Here is a 27,048-nt window from a genome sequence, read left to right on the forward strand (position 1 = left end):
GGCGGGCCCCAACCAGCTCTGTGATCTAAGCAAGGCGCTTCTCTCCCTGGACAGCTGCCAGGAGCCAGACCTCAGCCGTGGGCCATGGCCTAGGTGCGGTCCTTAGTCCTAAGCTCCCGGAAGCCATTAGCGGGCTCTAAGCTAGTAAAGGATTTTAAGCATTCGGGGACTTAACCGGATTTGTGCCCTGAACGGGCCAGGCAGGCTGCTGTGGGGACCGGCTTGTGGCAGGAGGTGACTGGGGGCGCAGTCACGGGGACAGAGAGAGGCGCGCGAGCCAGAGAGGCCCTCGGGAGGTGAATGTGTGGGTTCCAGTGGCGGTGGAGGGGCTGAGCTGCAGGGAGACCCGAGCTCCGCCCGCTCGAGCTTGTGATGTAGCTTCTCCACCTGAGACGTCCAGCGGCCGTGCCAAGGCGGCAACCAGACCCCTGGACGTGTAGCTCAAAGGAGAGAAACAGGAACCCCCGGCCCAGAGGCGGCCACGGAGCCTAGAAACGCAGGCAGGCAGCTGGAGGAGAGATCACGTTCAGCAGTTGGCCAAGGACCAAATGCCAGAACGGGCCGATAATAACAGCCACACTGAGGAGAAAACTGAAGCGAGCGGGGGCGGGGAGGGCTGGCCAGAGGCCTCAGGTGCCCAGGAAGTCAGTTAAGAGGCAGCTGGGAAGCAGCCACGGGGCCCTGGGGGCCGGGTCGTGTTGAGGGGGCAGAGGAGAGGCTGGAGCAAGTTCAAGAGGGAACGGGAGGCAGGGAACAGCCGGCGAGTATGGGAAACCGTCTCGGGCAGAGATGTCACCAGGCACCCCAGCCAGCCTCAGTCGAGCTCTCTTTAAATTACTTTATTCGAGAAGGTGGGGAGGACAGACGGGGGACTGAGCTGAGCCCTGAGTCCCTGAACCTCCCAGCTCAGCCCCCACAGCAGGACGGGACCAAAGTAAGGGGGTGGGGACTCCAGCCCCACCCAGGCGAGGTCACGGGGGGACAGACAGGACCCGGGCATACCAATGGACTGTCCTCTGGGCTGTCCCCCAGGAGGGCGGTGGCCAGAGCACATGGGGCCCGGCCTGCGGACCACCCGGGACGGGGCTATTTGGGGGTGCTGCTGCCCTTCTTGGGAGTGGTGGGCTTCTTGCTCTGCCAGAGGTGCCCCTGGATGGTGAAGGCATCCACACTCATGGACATGGTCTTGGCGGGGATCTGGGTGAAGCGCTTTCGGTCCGAGTTGTACTTGTAGATGCCCTCCACCATGGCGGGCGTGACCGTCCGGGGGCCATAGCCTGTCAGCCGCGACAGCTCCTCCGTCTCCCCGGACAGCGTGTACAGGGCCCGGAACTGGCAGCTTGAGTCGCGGAAGAGGATCAGGAAGTGGTTGGCCTTGCTCTTCTCGATCTCCTGGGTGGGGGGCGGAAGCAGTTAGCCAGGCCAGCAGGGCCCCTGCGACCCGCCCGCCGCCAGTCCGCCAGCCCCGGCCCAGGCCCACCTCAAGAATGCGGTTCTTCTGCGGCTCGTTCACCTTGCCCGCCAGGCAGCAGTGCGACAGGGCGTTGTGGATGATGAACTTGTTGGACTTGGCGCTTGGCTCCTTGTACAGCCGCGGACCTAGGGGGCGGGGCGGTCAGCAGGGACGACCGGGGGCGCCGGTGGGGCCCGGTGCTCACCCCGCGAAGTCCCACCTACCCGTGTACTCAGGCACTGAGGCCGGGGAGGAGGCGTTGCTGCCGTTCTCCCACTCACGTTCTCGGCTGCCAGGCAGGCGGCTTGGGGACATGAGGCTGGATGGAGATGGAGCCCTGCGGGGGGAGGGGTGCGGTGCGGTGCGGTCAGCAGTGGACGAAGCCTCCCAATCAGTGTGCTGTGGGACCCGGGAAGGGCGAGCCCAGGACACAGCCGAGCAGGCAGGACGCATCCACTGACATCATCTGGGCTCCCAAGTCCACGCAGGGCCCTCTTCCGGCCCCGGGCACATTGAACACCCGTCTCAGGTGTGCAGCCTTGCATCTTTGGTGGCAGATGCACACCCTCGTGCCATATCACCCTCCTAAGGCTCCCTCTCCCTGTCCCTCTCTCTCTCTCTCCCCCTCTCTCTTGCTCTCCCTCCCCCTCCCTCTCCCTCTCTCCTCCCTCCCTCTCTCCTCTCCTCTCCTCTCTCTCTGAGAGGCCACCTGGAACACAAACACCTGCCCGCCCAGGCTAAACTCACCGAGACGTGGGCCTCTTCACGCCGAGGTTATTGGGCGCCTCGTTGGCCACAGTGGACAGAGACAGGGTGGACTGGGAGTAGACTTTGCTGAGCCGAGAGCCTGGCAGCAGAGGGTGTCAGGTCAGGCCCCACCTGAAGTCCCCTTACCTCCACATATGCCCAGGGGACCTTAGTTGGCCGGCTGGTGAGGGAATGTGCGGTCAGCCCTGTCCGAGACCCTCGCCCTGCGCAGCCTCGCTGGAGAATGACCTCCCCACCTCACCCCACCACGCCAGGCTGTGGGAAGCGGCCCTTCCCCTGTTAAGCCGTGGAGAGAACCCCAGGCCAGCTCTGCCCACGGCCCTTACCCCGCTGCAGCCCCACATCCTTGTGGAAGCCTTGACCCCTGGGAGCCCACGCTTCGGCCCTGCGGATGTGCCCTGCACCTCCCGCCCCACACACCCACGGGGGCCTCACCCAGCAGGCCACGGGCTGTGCTTCGCGCCAGGGCCGAGTCATCACAGCAACCGGAGCGTGGCCGGGGGGCCCTCCGACCGCCCCGGCCCGGCCCCCCGCTCCCCATCGCCCGGGGCCGCAGCACCTTGTCGAGGTCATCCATCAGCTTCAGCTGGGCCCGGCGTTCATACTCGAGCCGCGTGAACTCCCCCCGCCGGGGGCCCACCTCCTCCTCGGCTGGGGCCCGGGTGGCAGGGGCTGCGGTTGAGGCAGGAGCCGCAGGAGCTGCGGGGGCCGGGGGCCCGGGGGCTGCTTCCTCCTGGGCCAGCCTGCAGATTGAGGGGATCGAAGCAGTCAGGTTGTGGGGGCGCCAGTGGCGGGAGACTCCCCAGGCTGGGTCCAGCCTCACCTCGCAGCCTCCTCCCTCCGCTGCTCCTTCTCGGCCTCCTGCCACTGTTTCCGCCGCCGTGCGTCCTCCACCCGCCGCTGCTGACGCTCCAGCAGGCTGGCCCTCTTCTGGGCCATCTCGTCCTCGGGCTTGTCTTCATCCTGGGGGCAGGCACCAAGTGTAGCTGGCTGTCCCTCCCCTGGCTCGGCTGGAGTCTGACCTTGTGTCGACCCAGCCTGCCAGCCGCTCGCCTGTCCTTGAGTGTTTGTAATTGGTCTGAAGGCACTTGGTGGGCACCTGCTGTAGCACAGCCCCATGCTGGGTTCTGGGCACACCAAGCGCTTAACGCAGCGAGGAAGGCAATCAGGTGTCACACCAACATTGGTGAACACCAGCAGAGGCTGCTGTCAGTCTACACTGTGGGGAGGGACCTATCCTGGCCTGGGGACACCGAGGGGGCCTCCCAGAGGAAGCAACCTCGGAGAATGATGATGAGGACTGAACTGGGTGGGGGTGAGCGGTGAGGAGAGCATTCTGGGCAGCGCGAATAGCAAGTGCAAAGGCCCTGAGGCCAGAACAAGCCTAGCAGGTGTGGAACAGCAGGGAGGCCAGTGTGGCTGGGATGCAGAGCTGGGGAGGATGCCATAGGATGAGGTCAGGGGCAAGCAGAGCCTACAGCCATGGGAAAGACTTATTCTAAGAGCAAAGAGGACCTACAGAAGGGTTTGAAATAAGGGGGTGACAAGGTCCAATTTACATTTTAAATAAATTTTGCTAACCGCTCAGTTGAAAATGGCCAGGGATTGGTGTGTGGTGAGGGGTGGGCAGTGGAGACCAATCAGGACATGACTGCTGGTGTCCAGGTAAGAGGTGGTGGCCCAGGCTGGGGATGCCAACAGGAAGAAGAGTGATTGGATATGGAAGAGTCAGGAAGGGGAGCCGGTAGGGGACGAAGGAGGGAGCAGGAGGGAGGGGATACCATAGAGGACCCTAGCCCCATCTGTCTAAACCCACTCCTGTCCATCTGTCTGTCACCCACCCATCCATCCATCCGCCCAGCCCTGTCCAACTGTCTACTACCTGTTCTCCCTCTGTCTATCCACCCACCCCATCTATGTGTCCATCTGGACATACACACCTTGTCTGTCTGCCGCTGCCACCTGGCTAACCACCCGTCCACCTCTGTTCCCCACCCCCCCCAGTTCCATCTGTTTGTCCATCCATTGGGAAAGCCCTATCCATGCGACTGCCTGTCTACCCACCCGCCCACCCATCCCTGACCATCCATCCATCTACCCACCTGGCCCCTCCCCCACCTGCTCAGGTGACTCACCTTATAGAAGAATCCCAGCCCGGTCCGGGGCTCTCCCTCTGAAGATGCCTCTTCTTCTAAGGAATCCTCAGCACCAGGGGGGCTCCCATCTCCGTCATCCTCAGCCGTGGGCTCTTCCAGGCTGCTCAGCGGGATCTCGACGAGGGCAGGCCGGGCCGCGGGCTCCTCGGGAGGCGGCCCCTCCGCCAGAAGGATAGAGGAGCGTGTCTGCATGGGCACCTGGCTCGGCGAGAACTTGCGCAGGTGGGGGAGGCTGTCCACATCGTGGGGAGGCGTGAGCACCCTCGTCAGGGGTGCTAGCCGCAGCTCCGCCGGCCGTGCGTGCTTTGGGCTCCGGGGTGTGGGGCTGGGGCCAGGCCCGGGGCTGCGCCGGGCAGCTGGAGCACGCCGGGCGGGGCTGGGGGACGCGGCTTTGGGGCCCGTCGTGGGACCAGGGATGACCCATGCTGCGGGAGGCGGGGCAGGCCCAGAGGGCTCTTGCGGGGCCAGGAGCCGCTGCTGCTGGTCCGTGAGCCTCTGCATGTCCCGTTGCAGCGAGCTCAGCGCTGCACTCAGCTTGCTGACCGCCCGGTTATAGTCCCCCAGCCCTTCGGGGGGCACCGGGCCCAGTTCCGGCGAGAAGGTCACTGCCTTTGGCCGTGGCGACGGCTCACCCTGGCCCTCGCCTGCCGGCCGCTCCCCACCAGGGGCCAGGCCCGGCTCCACCTCTGCTTCCCCGCCGGCCTCCCGCGGCTGCACCTGCAGGAATGCGCTCTTGCCCAGTCGCTGGCGGTGCTTGGCAAAGATGGCCTCGATCCGTCGCTTCTGAGCCTCTATGGCCCGGCGTTTCTCCTCTAGCCGGGCTCCAAGCTCACTCATCTCTGAGCTCAGGGCCTCTGGTGCCACTGGGGTGGCTGCCGGGGACCCTGCCTCAGCCTCGGCCTTCACCAGCTGCTTCTTGCGTTCAGCAAAGCTGGTCATCTTCACTTCAGAGTTGCTGGCCACTGGGGATGAAGCCGCCGCCTTCGGGGAGCCCTCAGACAGGGCTGGCGGTTTCGATACCTCCCCCACTGGGCAGGGAGACGGTTTCGAGAGGCCCTCGGGGTGGGGCGAGTAGGTGGGTGCTTTGGTGGCCCCCTCGGGTGGGTAGGGGGAAGCCAGTGGCAGTTTGGAGGACCCCTCGGGAGAGTGGAGGTAGAAGCTGCCGTCGGCAGCCCCATCTGGGAGCAGCCGGGGCTCGGCACTGTGGATGATCTGCAGGGCCTCCTCGATGGTAGGCAGGTCGCCAGTCTCCGGGGCTGGTTGGGTGGGGGTCCGGGCTGGCACAGAGCGCGGGGGACCCAGGCTGTCTGAGCTGACGGAGCGGAGTAGGACGGGGTCTCCCATGACAACATCCACGTCGCTGTCCAGGCCAAAGGGAGTGCTGAACGACACGGCCTGGGAAAGGGGACGGCTGGGCGGCCGGAGGGAGGGGTCAGCCCCTGGGACAAGCCTGGGCCCCACCCGCTCCACTGCCCGGGCCCTTGCGATGCGCTCACCTGAGCTGACGGTTCCAGGCTTTGCCGAGGGCCTCCACGTGGGACATGGACGGGGAGGACTTCAGCGAGCCTGGGGAGGGGCAGTGAGTGGTCACTCAGTGCTCACTCGGGGGGTCAATGGGGACCCTGGGTGGCGTCAGCCACGGGTTGTCAACGGGTGAGTCACTGATGGGTCATTATGCGGATGGATAACTGTGGGTGGTGTCACTACGGGGTCCTGTTGAGCCACTGGGGAGGTCACTGGGGGGACAACGAGTGTCACCAAGGAGTCATTCGGGTGCCAGAGAGACCCAATGGAGGGGTCTAGAGGGACAACATGAGGTCAGCTGGGGTGGTCTTTGGATGGGGGTCTCCAGTGACAGGCCATCTCCCTGCCCTCACCTGTGGATCCTCGGAGTGGGGACTGGGGGCCGCCAGATGACAGGAGTGGATGGCGGAAGTTGAAGACAGGAGAACTGCCAAGAGATGCGCGTCAGCCGAGGGGCCCCCTCTCCCCCTCCCTCGGCCCTCCTGGGAGTGGAGACCAGATCATCTCCCTTCCCCGTCCCCGCAGGAGGAGGAGCCCATTGTGGCTGTGTAGTCTCAACCCAACAGGCGAGTGGTACCTGCTGCCGCTGTTGTTCTGAGGTGGGGAGGCCTCCGTGGCCCTGTGGGAGGCAGCTGCAGCACAGAGCGGAGGGTCAGGCAGGGCTTGGCCTCCCCCGCTCCCACGCCCCCCGGACCCAGGGTCGGGCCTCACCGTGACCATCAGGCAGATCCTTGACCTGCACGAAGTCGGGTTTCAGCACCTCGAAGCACATGAACAACTCCGCTAGCAGCACCATCAGGTTGATCTGGAGGTGGTAAGTAGGGTCAGCCAACCAGGCGCACGGCCCCCGACACACCCCCTCTGCCCACAAGGCCCCGAGATGGCCTTACCTTGAGGGGCGGTGGGACATAAAGCAGGTCCTCGAGAGAGAGCGGGCAGCCCCGAGGAAGGCGGGAGGCGCAGAAATCCTGCACCAGCTGGAGGTTGTACAGGCTGTCCGCCACAGACATGGGGTCCTTGAGGCACACCTCTGTAAGGACAGGATGCCTGCGTCCCCAGCTCTGAGGGAAGGAGGATGGGGCCCCGGGGAGGCGGGGGCCCAGCAGCCAACATGCACAGAGGACCTCTGACGAGCCAGGCTAGGCCCCCTTCACAAGGTGTGTACCATGACAGGCTGTTGCTCAGGCCTTTGCATCTGCTGTTCCCATCACCTGGAGTGCTAGTTCCCCAAGAACTCAACTCAGAAAGCTTATCCTGACTACCCAGTGCCCTTCAGAGCACCTAACATCCGGAACATTCCTCTCGATGAACTTATTGTCTTTCTCTCCCAACTAGGATGTGAGCCGCCTGAGGTCAGGAACGGGTCTGTATCGTTCTGGCTGGAGCTCTGGCACCTAAAACAGGACCTGGCAGTTCGTACTCTATCAGTATCTGCTGCAGGAGTGAATTATATAAAGCACAGAGAGGTTTAGACACTTGTGCAAGGTCACACAGCTCATTACGGGAAGAGAGGGCTTCAAACCCAGGTCTGCCAATTCTGGGAGCTGCACTTACGATCGCTGTACTACTCTGGGGACAGACGCCAATGCCTGGGTGCCAGGCTTGCAAGGACGGGGTCTGGCTCAGGCACATTCACTCACCCTCGAGGCGCAAGAGCTGGGGACAGTAGCAGTGGATCGTGGCGGCCAGCGCAGCCCCACTTGCCAGGTCCTGGAGGCTGGTCACGGTCGGAAAGCAGGGGGCGCGTCGGGCCACGGCGCGGTCCTTGCGATATCGGATCTGTGGGTGGGAGCCGGGTCAGGTCAGAGGTCAAGCTGGCCCCCTCCGAGGTCAGCAGTCATGCAGGCTGGGCGGGGAGGCCTGGGGTTTCCGCCACGAGGGGGCGTGAAGCCGGGGGTCCCAGAGCCAGAGTGGGGGGGGCCAGCCTGGAGCAGGGGAAGGGCAGCAGCAAGAGGCAGAGGAGGTGTCTGCGAGCAGCCAGGCCAGCAGCGGGGGCTGGGGACAGGGACTCCTGGGACCCTGGGGTGGGGGATACGTTACCATGGGGGGTTTGCTCCCCGACTCCTTCAAACAGAAGGCAATTGCGTGCTGGGGGGAGAGGAGCAGCTGTCAGCGGGGCGGGAGGGGTGCTGACTTGCTGGGCCCCCAAGCACACCTCCGGCGGGGGAGGAGACAGCCCTGACCCCTGTCCTGAGCCCTGGCCATCCAGCTCCCTGACTGCGCCCTGGCCGGCTTTGGGGACCCCAGCTCCTCCCAGCCAGGAGGGACCCCACAGAGCAGCCACTCATGCAGGGAATCCTCTCCTCCCAACACAAGACCCAGGTCACAGCTGGGGGAGGGGATGCAGAGGAAGCAGGAAGGCAGGAGAGGAACCCCCAACCCCGGCCCTAGTGTGGGCGGAAGGAGACCCTGAAGTGAGCAAAGGCAGGGACTTCAGCCCAAAACCTCCCCCCGACACCTGCAGTGGTCACTTTCCCCTTGTACTTCAGGGATGGACACCCCACTGCCCCCAAAACTGAGAGCAGGGAGCTGTCCTTAGGGAAGCTGGAGTCTCAGGAAGGTTCTTCTACCCTCTTTTGGGTTTGAGGATCTTTCTCTTGGCTAGAGGGGTCTTCTCCATGTGCCCTGCCTGTTGGGGTCAGGATCCATGTGTCTGATGGGCTGGGGTCCTCCCTCTCCCCACCTTGGCTCAAGTGGACAAGCCTCTTGATTACTGGGAGGTGAGTCATGTACCGGGGAGAAGTCTGTCCTTTCAGGAACAGCAGAGATTCCCCCCTTCCCTTGGTTCCCAAAGGGTTTCTCTCTGTGCCCCCAGGGCTGGGGTCCTACTTCCTTTGCTCATATCTGGGGAGAGACAGGAGAGGGAGCAGGACAGGCAGGCAGAAACAGACACACAGACAGCGACAAGCAGGGCAGGCAGACGGGGCAGAGAGAGAGCCCCACTTACAGGAACCAGCTTCCAGTACCAGCGTGTGGGACACTGATGCCAGAGAGGCAGAGAGGAGAGTGGCAGGGGCGGCAGAGGGGAGAGGGCAGAGAGAGAGAGTCACCTCCAGCCCCCCCAGTGTAGGAATGGCCTCGAGGCACAGCTCCAACCTGCCCACCCAGCCCTCGAGGGGCCGCCCTTCCTTCCATCCATCGCCCCAGGCTCACCGAAGCCTGCGCTGGGGCCACGCCATCGGCAGGGGCCGCGGGAGATGCCCTCTGGGCAGCTTCCTGCTCTGTCTTCTCCTGCAGCCGCCGGATGGTCTGGGGAGCAGGGAGAGGTCAGTGCTCCAGTCACTGGGTGATCCTGGCCCCCACCAGCCCACCTTGGCCCAAGCCCCACCTACCGTGTCCACCCAGAAAAGGAGCTTGTGCTCCAAGCTGGCCAGGGCCAAGGGACCAGGCAGTGTCTTTGTCCACTCAAAGGCGAAGGCAACCATGAGGGCATCAATGACAGCTAGGTGGGCTCCCTGTGGAGGCAAAGAGCTGCAGGGTGAGACCAGAGCGCCTCCCAGGGAGAAGAAAGAGGAAGAACCTGGAGGTGGGAGGGGCTCGAAGTGGGAGGGGCTTCGGAGGCAGTCCAAGCTTTGAGGTCACAAACTAGGCCTTAGGGATCTGGTGGGCCGGGTAGGCAAGCCCTCAGGAGCCAGAGTTAGCGCCTTTTGGGAGGCTCCAGGCTTGGCAGGAGGAGCCTGGCCTGGTGGGAGCAGCCATGAGGGGAGGAGCCAGGCCTGGTGGGCGGGACCTAACGTGGTAGGGGCGTGGCCTACCATGAGGATAGGCTGGTGCCTCAGGTCGGCCTCCTGCACCGGGCGCTCGGGCAGCGCGGGCACCATGCCCCTCCGCGCCAGCAGGGCCAGTAGCGCAGAGGGGCTGGCGGGCGTCTCGAGCTGCGGCAGCGCCTGGCGCCAGGCCCGGCAGTAGAGCTCAGCCGAGAGCAGCAGCCGCGTCACCGGGGGCTTCACGTGCTCCTGTGCATACTGGTCGGTGTAGAAGGGCTCCCACAGCTCCGAGGGCACATGCTCTGCCGGGGCGAGGAGGGGGGGTGGATCATGGCGGGTCAGGGCTACCGGACATAACCCCTCCGCATACATACAATTACATGGACCCAATTATGGGGGGTGGGTCGTTGCGGGTCTGGACCAGGGAGGATGGCACCGGGACGGGAAAATATGGCACCTGGCCTGAGACACGAGGTGCAGGTGTGGGGGAGTTTGCCACAGGAAGGGGTGACGGTGTTCCAGGCAGGGGGTCTGCATACAAAGGCGAGGAGGTGGGAGAGAGCACATGCCTCGGGGAGATGGCGGGCTCTTGGACCCTGAGGAGAGGGGGCAGAGGCCAGATGGGCGGGGTCTTGTAGCCTCCCCTCTCGCCCTCACCTAAGGACTGCACGACAGTGTGACTGAATCGATCTCCCTGGGTGCCCTACACCACCCCAGCGGACTCGCTTTGCCTTCAGGCAACCCTAGGAAGAAGCAGCCAGGGCACACGTGGTAACTCCGCTTTACAGATGAGGAAACCTAGGCAGCAAGAAGGCCACACAGCTCTGGACTGGGATTCAAACCCAGGCCTTAAGCAGGGGGTGGGATGACAGGACATGCAATGGGGGAGGGGGACAGACTGCAAATACTTTGTGGGGGGCGGGTGAATGGCCTGAACTTGGTGACTGAAGGGGAGGGGGGAGAGGCACCCAGGGCCCCATTGGGAGTGAGGGGGAAGAGAGACAGAGGGAGGCGGAAGGCAAGAGAAAGAGGGTGGTGGCTGAGATGGGGGTACAGGAGGGGCTGGAGCTTAGAGGCAGCCACAAAAACCCTGAAAGAGAGGGGCAGGGTAGGAAGAGGCTTGAGGAAGCCGCATGTGGAGGGAGGAGGGGTGGCAGAGCCCCAACCAAGTGGGACCCAAGGGTGGGGAGGAGAAAGATCAGAATAAGCCGCCAGGAAGATGTGGGAGGTAGACAGGAGGCAGCCGAGGCCAAGGCGGTTGGAGGTGCCCTTATGGGTCTTCCAGGGAGGCACCAACTCATCCCAGTCAGAGCTGCTGCTTTGTATACTGGGCTTCGTGTTTGAAAGGATGGAAGGGGGCAGGATTCTACTGCTTAAAAACATTTGAATGTGTCGTACCAGGCCTTCCTCAGGTGCCTGAATTCACAGCGATGCTCTCCAGAGGCCCCTACCCTCACCTACAAGGACCCAGGCACCCTGGCTTTCAGCCCCTCCCTGCCCCACCCCCCCACTCTTTCCCCACCCCCTAAACTCACACTTGACCTTCCTACTTAATACCCAAACCCCATGTAGAGTTGGGCCATCTCTCTGCCCCTTGAAAGAAGAGTTCTCCAGACCTAGAGATTATCATATTATGTGAAGTCAGTCAAGGACAAATATCATGTGATATCACTTATATGTGGAATCTAAAAGAGATGATACAAATGAACTTATTTACAACACAGAAATAGACCCACAGACATAGAAAACAAACTTAGGGTAAACAAAAATGATGGGCAGGGGAGATAAATTAGGAGTTTGGGATTAACATATACACACTACCATGTATAAAACAGGTAAGCAACAAGGACCTACTGTATAGCACAGGGAACTATACTCATTATCTTGTAATAACCTATACTGGAAAAGAATCTGAAAAAGTATATATATATGTGTGTGTATAACTGAATCACTTTGCTGTACCCTTGAAACTAACACATTGTAAATTAACTACACTTCAATTAAAAAAAAAAAGAGTTCTCCAGGTTTTCTTTCCTTCCACCCTTCCCCTGTCCCAACCTCCCTGATCTGCCCTTGCCCTCCTAGCTCCCGGCCTCCCCAAGGCCAGCAGTGGCCTTCCAATGCCCACTATCTTGCCTGGGCTCTCTGCCGAGTACCTCCTTCTTCCAGAAAACTTCCTCCCCCTGGCATCTTTTTCTCTCTCTCCCACCCACCACTCAAGCCAGGCCACCTCCTGACATGCCTCTTTGATGCTGGGCTCCCAACAGCTCTGTCTGAACAGCCCTGTCAATGGACTTGCCCCCGCTACTATGATGGCTTCCATGGCCATCTGAACACTGCCACCTGCCACAGCCCAGGCAACGCCCATCATGCTCAGCGTCTTACTCCAAACGTGCTCCTTCTCTCTGTCCCCATCACAGTGAGAGACAGATCACCATCTCTCCTTCTCTCTCCCGGCTCCAACATCCAATCAGTCATCTGGTTTCAGCTCCTGGCATCCCCTGAAGCCAAACCCTCCTCCCCCTCTCTCCAGCGCCCGGTTGCTTCCTGGTCCCATCAGCAAAATTAAAGTTTCTTTCCTGCAGGGCTTGTCAGGGCCTTGAAGATGACAACTTGAGCTAGAGCTACCGATAGCTAATGTTTATCAAGTCCTTACTTTACACCAGTCTGTCTCCACCTCGGCACACCTGGCATTTGGGGCTGGATAATTTTGTGTTTAGTGGGGCTGAGGTGTGGGGAATTGGGGCGGGGGGTGCTGTCCTGTGCATTGTTAAGATATTTAGCAGAATCCCTGGTCTCTCCTCACTAGATGGCAAGAGCACTGTCCTTTCAAGTAGCAACAACCAGAAATGTCTCCAGACACTGCCAAGTGTCCCTTAAGTGACAAACTCATCTTTGGTTGAGATCCACCGCTCTATACTATAAAGTGTTCTATTGACCATTTACTGTAGAGCAGTCCTGTCCGATAGGAATCGAATGTGAGCCACACAGGAAGTTTAAAATTTTATAGTCACTACATTAAAAAAGTAGCAACAAGTAACATTAACTTAGTAATATATTTCACCCTATATATACCCAAAATATTATCGTTTCAACACGTCATCAACATAAAAACGTTATTAACGAGATATTGCACTTTTTTTTTTTGGTACAAAGGCTTCCAAAGCCACTGTGCATTTTACATGTACAGCACCTCACAATTCAGACTGGCCAGATGCTGCTCGTGGCTACCACACTGGACAGCACAGCTAAAGCGCAGCTAGCCCTTGGACCACCACCGCCGCTGCCGCCTTGTGTGCATTTGCTCGTTGAATTATTCCGAGACTTATTCTTATCTGTTGTACAGATAAGAAAACCGAGGCCCAGAGAGCTAAGATGACTTGGCCAAGATCACAGAGATAGTAAACGGCAGAGCCGATGGGACCCTAGTTCCCTAAGCATCACCTGGAGGTTCTGGCGACCTAAGGGACTGCATGTGGTGTTTCCCAAACTTGCATAAAGATGCCACCCTTCCTTATCTCTGAGCTTGAGTTCTGTGGAGCCCACTAGCCTGCATTCCTGCCCAGTCTCTTCAGGCCTGTACCCTGGGGCCATCAGAACTACCCCTTCCCCCAGCCGTTATTCCCCCGGGGCAACTGCATATCTGATCTCATCTGGTCAGTCCCCAAACACCTTCCATGTCTCCCCAGGGCCCTCAGATTCCCCATCCATGGCCTGAGAGGCCCTCATCACTTGCACCAGACTCCCTCATCTCCCTGGCCACTCCTGGCCACCACTGGGACCTGTACACTCTTCTTGGAGAACTCGCTGTTGGTCTCCTCCCCCTGGCAAACTCCTACACACCCTTCAAGGTTCAAATGCTCCCTCCTCTTGGGAGCCTTCCTTTCTCCTCCCCTCCCTGGAAGATTTCAGGGATTTTCCTCCCCCAGCTGCTCCTGGAAGGCCCTCAGCACGCCTCGACATTAACTGGACATCACCGACTTTATCACCCTTAGCAGCAATGATCTGGTTTCGTCTCATCCCCCTCTCTCCATCCTGAGCACCCAGCACTGGACTGGCACCCAACAGGCATCAGTAAAGAGTCCCAGAGTCCATGAACCAAGCAGGGCTTTGCTCCCCACTTCCCGCTCAGAGCCTGGGGTCCCACGTTCCTCAGACCCCCTCTGTTTGGAGAACGTGGGTGGGGGGGCAGATTCAACGTGACCTTCGGGAAGGATGTCACACAACGCAGGGGAGCTGGGTCAGTGAGAACAGAACCGGGTGAGTCAGGGCGTCCCCCAGGGACCTGACTTTTCTTTCTGGGAAATGGTACAGTAATTTCTCTTCTGTCCCCTGACCAGATGATGAATAATATTATCGTTAATAAAAATACCACTGGTCACGGCAGCAGGAATAGCAACATCCACTTAGTGTGTACTTGTGCGCCAGAAACAGAATAATCCTGTGGTCAGTCTCTCTCACCTTGTGAGAGGAGGAACTGGGACCCCAATCACCCCAGCACTGCCCTGGTACTTAGTGGGTGCCCCGCAGACATTTGTGAAATGGATAACAAAGTGCACAAATGCCTTCTTTTATAGAGGACTAAACAGAAGCTTAGAGAATTGGGTTAATTCGTCCACATTCTGGTGGAGCGTGGGACTCAAAGCCAATTCTGATTCCCAAAGTTGAGTCCTCTGTGGCCTCATAACCTGGGATGCGAGGGGCTGGGGCAGACCTGGGTCTCTCCCCGCCAACCATCCCCCCACCCCCCACCCCCTTTCTCAAGCAGATCCCTGTGGGCGGTGAGCCCCAGAGTGGGCCCTGCTTGGGAGGGTGCAGGGAAAGAGACTGGGAGAAAGACAGGCTCAGGCGGAACCAGGAGCTGGACAGCTGTCACCAAGACCCACACCCAGAACTGGTTGTTCTGGGAAGGCCACTGAAGGTATGATGGGCTGTGCTCAGCTGGTGCCAAGACCAGTGGGCAGGACCAGTGGGAGGGCAGGGCGTCCCCCCAGAAGGCCCAGACCTTAATTAACTCGTCTTCCCCATGGCCAGGCCCTGACTCTCAGCTCTGGCATGGGGCCATTACTGAGCCTTCCCTGGGCCGCAAATCCTAGGAACCCATTCGCATCCTCCCCGGTGGGGTGGCCTGAGTTCTTCACACACGTGAACCGGGGGGAGGAAGTGGGAGAAGGCCCTGCACCTGGGCCCCCACCCCCGGCGATCTTGGAAAAGCCACTTCCCTTCTGCTGGGCTCGCCCGCCTCCTAAGCAAAATGGGGCAATAAGTCACAGCTGCCAGCCGCCGGCCGGGGCAGTGGAGGCGAAACAGGGGCTTCCCGCTCCCCTCACCGCCCGCAGAGCAGGCAGGGCCGACGCGGGGTGTGCGTCCGGGCTGGACGGGGGCGGGGGTCCTCGCGGGCGCACGATGTGTGTGTAAAGGGGGGGGGAGGGCAGCCAGGCGAGGCCCGCAGTGGGAGACAACACTCGGCCCGCAGACCCTGCCCGGGTCACCTGGGGTCCGGGACGCCCGGGTCCCGGCGCGGAGCTGGGCCGCCGGCCCCACCCCCACCGCGCTCCCGCAGCCGGCCGGGCAAAGTCCACCGCCTGGGCCGAGCAGGAAGCCCAGAGGCCCGGCGCGCAGGGGCCCGGGCCCGGGGACCCCCGGCGACCGGCGCTATTGTTCCCACGGCCCCGGCCTCCCCGGCGCGGCGCCCCGCCCCCCGCACCTGCCGCCCCCTCTCCCCCGGCCTGGTACCTGCGCCCCCGAACGCGGCCCGCAGCACCCACGCCAGGCTGGCCGCCGCCTTGGCCCGCGAGAAATCGTACTGGTCCAGCGATTTGATCTCGGGCACAAGGAAGGTCCTCCGCAGCGGCCCGGGCCCGGGGGGCGCCGCCTCCACCATGGCGGCGCCGGGGCTGCGGGCACCGGCTCCGCGCTCGCTCCGGCTGAGCTGGGCTGGGCTGCGCCGCGCTAGCACCCTGGCCGGGCCCGCCGTCACCACCACCGTCACCGCCGCGGCCGCAGGCGAGCCAGGTGCGGCCGATCGCGCTCACGACGCTGCGTCGGCCCCGCCCCGGGGCGGAGCCCAGGTGTGCCCCGCCCCCGGGCCTGGCCCCCGACCCTGTCCCCTCGCCTCTCCCGGCCCCTCGCCGCCGCAGGGTGGGGCGGGCCCACACTGCGGTGGTGGCGGGGGAGGCTGCGGAGGAGTGTGTGCGCGCGCGCGCGCGCCTGTGTGTGCGCGCGCGCTGGGGAGGGTGAGGGACCCTCTCTGCTTGCGGGTGTGTGTGCCTGCCCAACTGTGTTTCCTTAGATGTGAGTGTGAGCTTGTCATTCCCGGCCTGGAGGCAGCGCGCGCGTGTGTGCACCTGTTTCTCATTGTGTCTTGTGAGCGTCCAAGAAGGTGTGTCTGTATTCGCATCAGTGTGTGCATCTCTGGACGTGTTTGGGTGGTGAAAGGAGGGTGTGGAATGTGTTTGAGGGTGTCTGCGTGTCCGTATCTGTGCGAATGTGACAACGCGCGCGTCCTTGTTTTTCATGTGTGTTGTGTGTACAAGGATCTGTGTTGTGTAGGTGTTGGTGTCCTGAGGATTCAGGAGTGTGTGTGTATTTGTGTTTTGTCAGTGCAGTTGTGAGTTTTCCTATTTGTGGGCATCTCAATGTACATCTCTTTTGTGTCAGGGTGTGATGAATGTCAGTGAAGGAGTATGTGCGACAAACTGAGAGTGTGTGTAATTATGCAGGAGTGTGACAGCTTGTATCTGTGAGTGTGGTTGAATGGCTGTTACTGGGTATATTTGCAAATGTCTGTGTGCATTTGTGGTATCAGCAGAATTTGTTGGGGGCTGGGCTCCAATTGTGTGTAAATGAGGATGATGTATTTGTATCTAAGTGCATTTGTATATGAGTCTATGAGTATGATTGGGTGCACACGGGTGTGTGTATGGGGGTAGCGATTGTGGAATGTGTTTTGCTCAGATATGTGTATTTACATGTGAGTGTATTTGTGGGTGACTGTGTTTGGGTATATGGTGTGAGATAAGGTGGTGTGACAGGGTGCGTAAACAGTGGAAGTGGGTATAACTGTAGAAGAATGTCCATTTCTGGATGCATCTATGAGAGTGCAAGTGTGCCTATTTATCTAGGAACTGCATATTTGTGTGAGCAAATCTATGTGTGGTATGAGCTTGACTGTGTACGGCAGTATGAAGGGGTGTGTGTGTGAGAGAGAATATATTTGTGTGTGTGTGAACGCAGATATTTGTACACATGATGCAACTGTGTGGAGGTTGCCTGGTGTACTTGGAAATGTCTGAGCCTCTATTTGTGGATAGTCAATATTTGCTTGTGTGTCCCCTGTGTTTTTTTGTCAAGATATCTACTGTGTGCCTCTTAACTGTGTGTAATTGTGAATGCACAAGTGTTTGTGCTTGTGAGTGTGAGGTCTTTGTGTATGTCCCGATGTGTATACCTGGGTGTAGTTTCATGTGTATAATAAGTGTACGTATGTGTTTGGGTTTATATGTTATCTGTTTATTTGTTGACATGTATCGCTGAGTGTATTTTGTGTATTTGTGTGTGTGAAGCTGGCGTTTACATCTGTGTGGATTTGTGGATATTTGCACGGATCTGTGAGTGTGAGTTTGACGAGGTGCACATGTATGAGTGTGTATGTCTGGTTTCTGAATGTAAACTGAGTATCTGAATGTATCTCTTTATGTGTAAGTGCATTTATGGGTGCCTGGTTGTGAACATATGGCTGTAGTGTGTGAGTAGGTGTACATGTGTAAGGAGTTGTGTTTTGAATGGTTTTGTGGGTGTGTAAGGGTATTTGTGTGCATCTAGATGCACTTGTTTGTCATATATAAGTGAGACCAGGCGGGTGAATTTTTACAGTTACGGCGGGGGTTTCAATCTATACACACACACGCACAGAACAGTGTTTTCTTGACTGTATAAAATTCTATGAGATGAGGGCTTCCCTGGTGGCACAGTAGTTAAGAATCCGCTTGCCAATGCAGGGGACACGGGTTCAAGCCCTGGTCTGGGAAGATCCCACATGCCATGAAGTAACCAAGCCTGCGAGCCACAACTACTGAAGCCCGCGTGCCACAACTACTGAATCCCACGCGCCTAGATCCTGTGCTCTGCAACGAGAGAAGCCACCGCAATGAGAAGCCTGCGCACCGCAACTAGAGAAAGCCCATGCGCAGCAACAAAGACCCAACGCAGCCAAAAATAAATAAATAAATAAATAATTTTAAAAAGAAAGTAAATGAAAAAAAAGTTTTTTTATGAGATGAGAAATCACTACAGCAAGTCAGGCTCCTGAGAACCACCCCTCCCCCCCCACCCATGGTGGTCCCTGAGCCCCAGCCTTTGTAGAAATTCCCCATCCCTTTAACATGCGTTGCACAGGCGTGTTTGAGGCGTGGGTGTCGTGGGGCAGTGGGTGGGTGTGCCTGAAGGAGGGGAGCTGGGGCGTGGGCCCTCCTGTCTGGATGTGCCCGTGCAGTAGCAGGTGTGGGCGCACGCACCACGGGGCCAGTGTAGATGTGTTTGAGCGCACGTGTGGGATGTGCGCGGTGCGTGTGCCCTGGCCCGTGTCCCAGCGCCCCCCGCGAAAGACCTGGACAAGTCCTTTTCGCACTGGGCTTCTGTGTCCCCATCTGCGGCTCTGTCGGGGGATCTGGGGCTCAGGGCATGGGGAGGCGACCTGGCGGGGAAGCGCATGCCTTCGTGCCCATCCCCTCCTGGGAGCGTGGCGTGTCCTGCCGGCGCACACGTGTGTTTGCTTTCCCTGGGGAGATTCTCGTGACCTTTGTGGACCCCAAGAGTAAACATGGGTGAAGACCGTGCCTGCCGCTTGCTGGTACACTCTGCCGGGGGAAGCGCTGTGAGCACGCAGGCAAAGGTTTTCCCGCCTTGGGAGGCGCCCCGCAGGCCCTCAGGCATCCTTGGAGGCGAGAGCCAGGGGGCTTCCGGCGGCGTCAGAGCAGGAGCAGGAGCCGGGGGCCTCCTGGAGCCCAGCCCCACACCGGCCGGACTGGAATGCCTTGCTGGGCTGGACCGCCCCACCCACGCCTGCTGGAATCGACGTCCTACCTCTCCCCGGGGCCTGTTCCTGGAGCCCAGGCAGCTCCGGACACACTGGCTCCCCTGTGTGCACCAGGTGGCCCCCTCCCCACCGTCCCCTTCTGTCCTCCCGGCATCTTTGCTTCCAGCATCCTCGCTCACCCGGGGCCTGGCTCTCAAGCCTCCTAAGGCATTCGATGGGCCCTGGTTTTATTAAGCTGGGGGTGGGGACGACTTAGAGGCTGTATAGGTCAAGGGTTCAGGACTAGGTTTAGGGAACTGTATGAACCCAAAAAAAGTCATCTGCAAAATTCTGCACGTGTGTGCACTTCGGGGATCATGCTAACAGGTAACAATTTTCGAGAGTATTATATGCCCAGCACAATCTCATCTAATCCTCACCGCCACCCCAGCATAGTGAGTATTATACCCATCTTACAGACAGAAGAACTGAGGCCAAGAGCCCGGAAGTCACACGGCAAGGAGAATGGAAGGAGGCTTTGAGCCCAAGTCACCTGGATCCAAGTTCCACCCGCTGAAACTTCCATCCCGAGGCTGGCCCACCTTCTCTAAATATCTATGACCTTCAAATGGGGTTGGGTGAGGCCTGTAGTTGTGGGGATCTCAGAGCAGAGGAGGAGGGTTGGGGTCCCCTCTCTGTGCCTCTAGCCCAAAGCAAGCTGTGGTGATGGGATTCAGGTATGGCCACTGTTTCTGTCCTCCTCACCGTGACAGTACCGCATGGTGGCCCCTCTGAAGGTTGGCCAGAGTAGAGGGAGATTATTATCAGACCCCCAGGGACCTCAGGGAAACATTTCTAAAATATTTCAAAATAATGTTTTTAAAAACCAAAACACTATTGTGCATGCCCAGGGCTGTGCCTGTCCTCATGACACTCCCATTTAGAGACAATAAACAAATACATCAAAGACATCATTTCAGAAAGGGACAAACTATTGGGATCGTAACAAAACAAAGTGAGTGTACTGGAGATAACCAGGGTGCGGCTGCTTTAGTTTGGAATAGGGAGGCTTTTTTGAGGAGAGGGAGATGGGCAGAGACAGGAATGATGACCTGGAACAGTTGGAGGGAGAGCGTTCCAGGCAGAGAGAGCTGCCAGGGCAAAGGCTCTGGGGCAGGCAGAAGCTTGGTGCTCGGGATGGGTCATTGTAGCTGGGTGTGAGTGAAGGACATAGAGGAAGATGCTGGAAGGTTTTGGAGTGCTTCTCAAATTCTTGCCAGAGCAGACCAGTTTTTTTTCCCCAATCCCTAAAATGCAATAAAAATGAATTTCAATGGGAAAATAAGATTGAAAAGGGCATGCATGGAACTTCCCTGGCGGTCCAGTAATTAGGACTCCATGCTTCCACTGCAGAGGGCATGTGTTCGATCCCTGGTCGGGAACTAAGATCCCGCAAGCCGCGCGGTGAGGCCAAATAAGAAAAAGAAATGCATAGTGCCAGAAACCAAGGATCAGCTGACAAGGATCAAGGATGGGGGTATATTGTGGGTCCACAAGAGCCAACTGAAAGAGTTCCCGATGGCCAAAGCCAGAGCCATGTGAACAAAAACACTAATATAGTATTGGATTATAACTCCAGGAATAAAAAGAAATGTCCATTAGTTTGCACTGATACAAAGAAATAATCGAATACATTAACAAATGTAGGACAGGTATGGAAGGTTTCCAGATAATTTATGTAGGTGCCGCACCCTGAGGGATGGTTAGAACGGCACACAGTGATTTCCTCCCCAAAGGAACAGTGTGTAAAGAGGGCGGGATTGGGGGGAAGAATAACTTTTCAGTGGAGAAAACTGCTCAACACACTTCATCACCCGGCTGGGTGATTAAGGTCAACACCAAAGTCATAATTAGGTTGATAATATGTACTCTTGAGATGCTGTGAGGAAAATAGCACTTTACCTCTGTGATCCTTCTCCCCCCAAACCCATAACCCTAGTCTAAACATGAGGGAAATTTCCAAAACAATTCCAGTTGAGAGGCATCCTCCTGTATACTGACCATAATCCTCAAAACTGTCAAGGTCATCAAAGACAAGGGAAGCTCAAGAAACTGTTGCAGCCAAGAGAAACCTAAGGAGACGTGTCAACTAAATGTCACGTGCAATCCTGGACCAGAAAGAAGACATTCGGGGAAAATCGAAGGAATATGAATAACGCGTGAACTTTAGTTAACAATAATGTATTGATATTGGTTCACTAGTCCCAGACTAGTGTAAGATGTTACTAATAGGGGAAACTATGTGTGTGTGTTGGGGAAGAGACTATATGGAAACTGTGCTATTTGCTCAATTTTTCTGTAAATTTAAATTTGTTCTAGAATAAAGTCTATTAATTAAAAAAAAATTTACGTGGAAAAGAAATCTGAAAAAGAATATACATATATACACACATATATGTATGTATATAGGTATAACTGGATCACTTTGCTATACACATGAAACTAACACAACACTGTAAATTAACTATACTTCAATTTAAAAAATGGTTAAAGGGGACTTCCCTGGTGGTCCAGTGGTTAAGACTTCACCTTCCAATGCAGGGGGTGAGGGTTTAATCCCTGGTCGGGGAGCTAAGATCCCACGTGGCTCATGGCCAAAAAACCAAAACATAAAACAGAAGCAATATTGTAACAAAATTCAATAAAGACTTGTAAAAAAAAATGGTCCACATAAAAAACAAATCTTAAAAAAATAAAAAATGGGGCTTCCCTGGTGGCGCAGTGGTTGGGAGTCCACCTGCCGATGCAGGGGACACGGGTTCGTGCCCCGGTCTGGGAGGATCCCACATGCCGCGGAGCGGCTGGGCCGTGAACCATGGCCGCTGAGTCTGCGCGTCCGGAGCCTGTGCTCCGCAACGGAAGAGGCCACAACAGTGAGAGGCCCGCCTACCGCAAAAAAAAAAAAAAAAAAAAAAAGAATTGGGGAATTCCCTGGTGGTCCAGTGGTTAGGACTTGGTGCTTTCACTGCCGAGGGCCCGGGTTCAATCCCTAGTCAGGAACTAAGATCCTGCATGCGGCCAGGCCAAAAAAAAAAAAAAAGGGAGAGAGAATTGACAGGACTTGCTGATTGATGGGGGGTGGGGGGGAAGGAGTTTGGGAAGATGCCCAGATCTCTATCTTTCACAACTGGGTAGACAGTGGAGTCATGGGCTGAGATGGGGACATGGGATGAGAGGCCGGGTTGGGTGAGGGAGGGGATGATGATGAGTTTCGTCTTGGACAGATGGAGTTTCAGGTCCCCGAGGGATGTAAGGAGGGCAGAAGTTCATAATCTTTTACAGATCACGATGGGTGATGCCCCGTGTGCTTCCACGAACGTAAAATAGTCTCAAAGGGATAATTTGGCCCGTTTTGTTCCTCACACAAAAACACAGCAGAGCTTTTTTTTTTTTAATTTGGTTGCGACAGGCATGTAGGATCTAGTTCCCTGACCAGGGATCAAACCTGGTCCCCCTGCATTGGGAGCACAGAGTCTTAACCACTCCACCACCAGGCAAGTCCCACAACAGGGTTTGAAAGTCACTAACATGCCCTTCAGCAGGATAAATAAACTGTGGGACATTCAGACAATGGAATGTTATTTGGTGTTAAAAAGAAATGAGCTATCAGGCCATGAAAAGACATGGAGGAACTTTGAAAAATGCACATGACTAAGTGAAAGAAACCAGTCTGAAAAGGCTGTATGATACAGACTGTATGATTCCAACTTTAGGACATTCTTGAAAAAGCAAAGCTATGGAGACGGTTAAAGGATCAGTGGTTGCCAGGGGTTAGCGGGGGAAGGAGGGGTGAAGAGGCAGAGCACAGAGGATTTTTAGGGCCGTGAAAACACACTGTGTGATGTTATAATGGCAGATACATGCCATTATACATTTGCCCAAAGCCATAGAATATACAACACCAAGAGTGAACCCTAATGTCAACTATGGACTCTGGGTGATGTTGATGTGTTAGTGTAGGTTCGTCAGTCATTACAAATGTACTGTCTGCTGGGAGATGTTGAGAACGGGGGAGGCTATGCATGGGAGTGGGAGGGGGTGTATGGGAATTCTGTATTTTATGCTCAATTTTGCTGTGAACTTAAACTGCTCTAAAAATTAGTCTATAATAAACACATGCAGTGGGACACATATATAAATACTAAGTAAATATCCCTGAATACATACTTGGACATTTAAAATATACCTAATGGGAAACATGCGGGGAGGAGAGGATAAATCAGGAGCCTGGGATCAACATACACACATTACTATATATAAAATAGACAGGGAACGCTACTCAATATTCTGTAATAGGGAATTCCCTGGTGGTTCAGTGGTTACAACTCCGTGCTTCCAATGCAGGGGTTGCGGGTTTGATCCCTGGTTGGGGAACTAAGATTCCACATGCCCGTGCAGTGCAGCCAAAAAAAAAAAAAAAAATCTGTAATAACCTATACGGGGAAAGAATCTGAAAAAGAATGAATGTATGTATATGTATAATTGAATCACTATGTTGTAACCTGAAACTAACACAACATTGTAAATCAACTATACTCCAATAAACTTTTTAAAAATACCCAATAATACCCACACGATCACACTCATGAATGCAAGTATCTGTACATGCACACACACACACACACACTCATGCAGATACTCGTTACTGATGTAGGTCAAGGGAAAGAGACTATCTCAAGTGTGGCTTCTGTCCTCTGCATGTCCTTGATGGGAAGAAATTTTCTATCCACTTCATTCTTTTCTCTCTTTCCCTCCTCTGGTAGGAGGAGGTCTGTGGGCAGACAGAAGGGAGGAAGTGACTTCGCAGGTTAGAAAAGCAAAGTCTAAGGTGATCGTAGGGGAAGGAGGAAGAGGAAGAGAGAGAAGGGGGTTCTGATTGCTCTTTGGACATTGCTGAAGACTGTGGGGATTCAACACAAATGAAGGTTCTGTTATCATCCTCTGAATTCATTGCTGTGCCCATCCACCCTTTTCAACTCCAAGGGCACAGCTAAGGGACACACTGGAAAAAGCAAATCACACAAACTTTGGGGTCTTGTGATGGCCCCATCTGCTATGATCCCATGGCGTGCAAGCCCCTCAAGAGTCATGGTCAGGGCTGGGGATACCCTGTGGAGCCAGAGAAATTGAAGCCCCAAAGAAAATGAGACACAGCCTGAGGACAAAGCAGGTGAGAGCTTCTGGAAGGTGAGAGGGATCCCCAGTGTTCAGGGCTGGCTTGGAGGGTCCATGGGAGAAGGAGTGAGCAGTCACAAATAGATACAAGGACGTAGCAATCAATGGTGACCTTGGGGAAAGTGGCCTCAAGGGTATCTGTGTGGTGAGGCCCAAGGGAGGGAGTCAGATGAAGAAGCGAGATGAGAGAGAGTGGAAACTTCACCTAAAATTCCCCAGCCACCATCCATGCCTATGCTCTGCTCTCTCCAAAGCTGTTCTCCCCCCACAGTTCCACCCTTCCTCCTCCTAGCATCCTCCCTTATACTCCTTTTCCACTTCCTATCATTCCCCAAACTTAATCCCTGCAGCAGAACTGTAGACTATTAGAAACCAAAGAGGTGCAAAGTTCTGCACCTCATGTAACGTACAATATGAGAAATGTAATTACCACTGCTGTATGTTACATATGAGAGCTATTAAGAGAGTAATTAAGAGTTATTAAGTTATTAAGAATAAGCCCTGAGAGTTCTCATCACAAGGAAAAAAAATTTCTATTTCTTTAATTTTGTATCAATATGAGATGATGGATGTTCACCAAACTTATGTGGTCATCATTTCATGATGTATGTAAGTCAAGTCATTACGCACTACACCTTAAACTTAGTGCTGTGTGTCAGTCATACCTCAATAAAACCGGAAGATAAAAGAACTCTGGGGAAAACAAAAAAGAATATTAGACACGAAAGGAACTCAAAACATTGGCTAGTACAAGTCTTCACCCAGAGCTCAAACAACCCCCCCCCCACACACAGAGCATCTCTGTCTCCTCTCATCCAGCCTATCCTTGATTCTTTCCATGAACAAGGAGCTCACTTCTGAGAGAAGCAGCCCCTTCTAGCTCTGCTGGCCACAGAGTCATTCCTTTAGCAGAATCATGCCTATAGTAGGTCCTCAATTCATGCTTGTGGAATCAGTTTCACTGCCCCCCTCACCTAGCTTCTCAGCTTCCCCATTAAATTATGTATCCAAGACATGAAGATAATTGTCAAGGTGTGAGTCATGTGTTGCATTGTAGGTTTTCATTTAGAATATATCAATTAAAGAGCAACTACGCGGCCCTAGAATTTGGGGATTCAAGCCAGACAAAGACAGACATAGTCTCTGTCTTTGTGGAGCTTATGTTCTAGTGGGAACAGACACTGAATAGCTGCAGACACAATTCATTAATTACAGTTGCAGTGAGTACTCTGAGAGGAAGAGATGCAGGGTACAGTGTGGACAGGTAGACCATACAACAAGCAGTCTTGATGTACGGCCAATAATCGTGTTACACCTATATAAATAAAACTGGTCACGCAAAATCACTCAGCCAGTAATATGAACAAATCTGTTCCTTAGGGGCAGAAACTTACCACGAAGAGGAACCGTGTGGCAGATTATCGAAGTAATGATTTAGCCATGTGACTTGTTTTGGCCAGCGGGACAATAGCAAATGCGATAGAAGCAGAGGCTTGTAAAGTACTTTCACACTGTCATAAAAGAGGGGATATCACTGTAGGCCCTTCAGACACTAAAAGGATAATGAGGGTATTTTTACGAACAGATTTATGTTGATAAATTTGACAGTTTACATGGCATAAACAAATTCCTTGAAATTCAAAACTACCAAAGCTTACTTAAGAAGAAATAGATAGGGGAGATTGGTTCAAGATGGTGGAGTAGAAGGACGTGCTCTCACTCCCTCTTGCGAGAACACCAGAATCACAACGAACTGCTGAACAATCATCGACAGGAAGACACTGGAACTCACCGAAAAGGATACCCCACATGCAAAGACAAAGGAGAAGCCACAATGAGACGGTAGGAGGGGACGCAATCACAATAAAATCAAATCCCATAACTGCTGGGTGGGTGACCCACAAACTGGAGAACACTTATACCACAGAAGTCCACCCACTGGAGTGAAGGTTCTGAGCCCCACGTCAGGCTTCCCAACCTGGCCGTCCGGCAACGGGAGGAGGAATTCCCAGAGAAGCAGACTTTGAAGGCTAGCGGGATTTGATTGCAGGACTTCTGCAGGACTGGGGGAAACAGAGACTCCACTCTTGGAGGGCACACACAAAGTAGTGTGCGCATCGGGACCCAGGGGAAGGAGCAGTGGCCCCATGGGAGACTGAACCAGACCTACCTGCTAGTGTTGGAGGGTCTCCTGCAGAGGTGCGGGGTGGCTGTGTCTCACCGTGAGGACAGGACACTGGCAGCAGAAGTTCTGGGAAGTACTCTTTGGCGTGAGCCCTCCCAGGGTCTGCTATTAGCCACACCAAAGAGCCCGGGTAGGCTCCAGTGTTGGGTCGCCTCAGGCCAAACAACCAACAGGGAGGGGACCCAGCCTGACCCATCAGCAAACAAGCGGATTAAAGTTTTACTGAGCTCTGCCCACAAGAGCAACAGCCAGCTCTACCCACCACCAGTCCCTCCCATCAGGAAACTTCCACAAGCCTCTTAGATAGCCTCATCCACCAGAGGGCAGACAGCAGACGCAAGAAGAACTACAGTCCTGCAGCCTGTGGAACAAAAACCACATTCACAGAAAGATAGACAGGATGAAAAGGCAGAGGGCTATGTACCAGATGAAGGAACAAGATAAAACCCCCGAAAAACAACTAAATGAAGTGGAGATAGGCAACCTTCCAGAAAAAGAATTCAGTATAATGATAGTGAAGATGATCCAGAACCTCGGGAAAAGAATGGAGGCAAAGATCGAGATGATGCAAGAAATGTTTAACAAAGACCTAGAAGAATTAAAGAACAAACAAAGAGGTGAACAATACAATAACTGAGATGAAAACTGCACGAGAAGTGCAGAAGGAATCAATAGCAGAATAACTGAGGCAGAAAAATGAATAAGTGACCTGAAAGACAGAATGGTGGAATTCACTGCTGTGGAACAGAATAAAGAAAAAAGAATGAAAAGAAATGAAGACAGCCTAAGAGACCTCTGGGACAACATTAAACATAACAACATTCACATTATAGGGGTCCCAGAAGGAGAAGAGAGAGAGAAAGGACCCTCACACTGGTCAGAATGGGCATCATCAGAAAATCTACAAACAACAAATGCTGGAGAGGGTGTGGAGAAAAGGGAACCGTCTTGCACTGTTGGTGGGAATGTAAATTGATACAGCCACTATGGAGAACAGTATGGAG

The 27,048-nt window shown here is 55.6% G+C and overlaps 1 protein-coding gene across 9 annotated transcripts; it reads right to left on the bottom strand.

Annotated features, from left to right (window-relative positions):
- Positions 1–824: 824 nt before the first annotated feature.
- CAMSAP3 (calmodulin regulated spectrin associated protein family member 3) lies at positions 825–26,653 on the bottom strand. 9 transcript variants are annotated; one of them, XM_067733963.1, is made up of 21 exons: positions 26,030–26,653; positions 25,838–25,922; positions 25,254–25,370; positions 9,657–9,910; positions 9,234–9,356; positions 9,055–9,150; positions 8,849–8,881; positions 7,942–7,989; positions 7,542–7,680; positions 6,792–6,931; positions 6,613–6,706; positions 6,479–6,533; positions 6,255–6,328; positions 5,874–5,943; positions 4,357–5,788; positions 3,045–3,184; positions 2,657–2,964; positions 2,201–2,300; positions 1,678–1,790; positions 1,481–1,599; positions 825–1,392 (listed from the first exon to the last, which is right to left on the bottom strand). In XM_067733963.1, exons 4-21 carry the CDS (start codon positions 9,720–9,722, stop codon positions 1,087–1,089), a joined length of 3,456 nt encoding a protein of 1,151 aa, XP_067590064.1. In that variant the 5' UTR covers positions 9,723–9,910; positions 25,254–25,370; positions 25,838–25,922; positions 26,030–26,653; the 3' UTR covers positions 825–1,086. The 9 variants fall into 9 exon arrangements, with proteins under 9 accessions (XP_067590064.1, XP_067590063.1, XP_067590061.1 ...); XM_067733962.1 differs by having other exon boundaries at positions 25,518–25,922; XM_067733960.1 differs by having other exon boundaries at positions 25,254–25,922.
- Between the last annotated feature and the right edge of the window lie 395 nt (positions 26,654–27,048).

This window comes from Pseudorca crassidens, chromosome 3 (genome assembly GCF_039906515.1).
Source record: "Pseudorca crassidens isolate mPseCra1 chromosome 3, mPseCra1.hap1, whole genome shotgun sequence".
In the NCBI taxonomy this organism is placed as follows: domain Eukaryota; kingdom Metazoa; phylum Chordata; class Mammalia; order Artiodactyla; family Delphinidae; genus Pseudorca; species Pseudorca crassidens.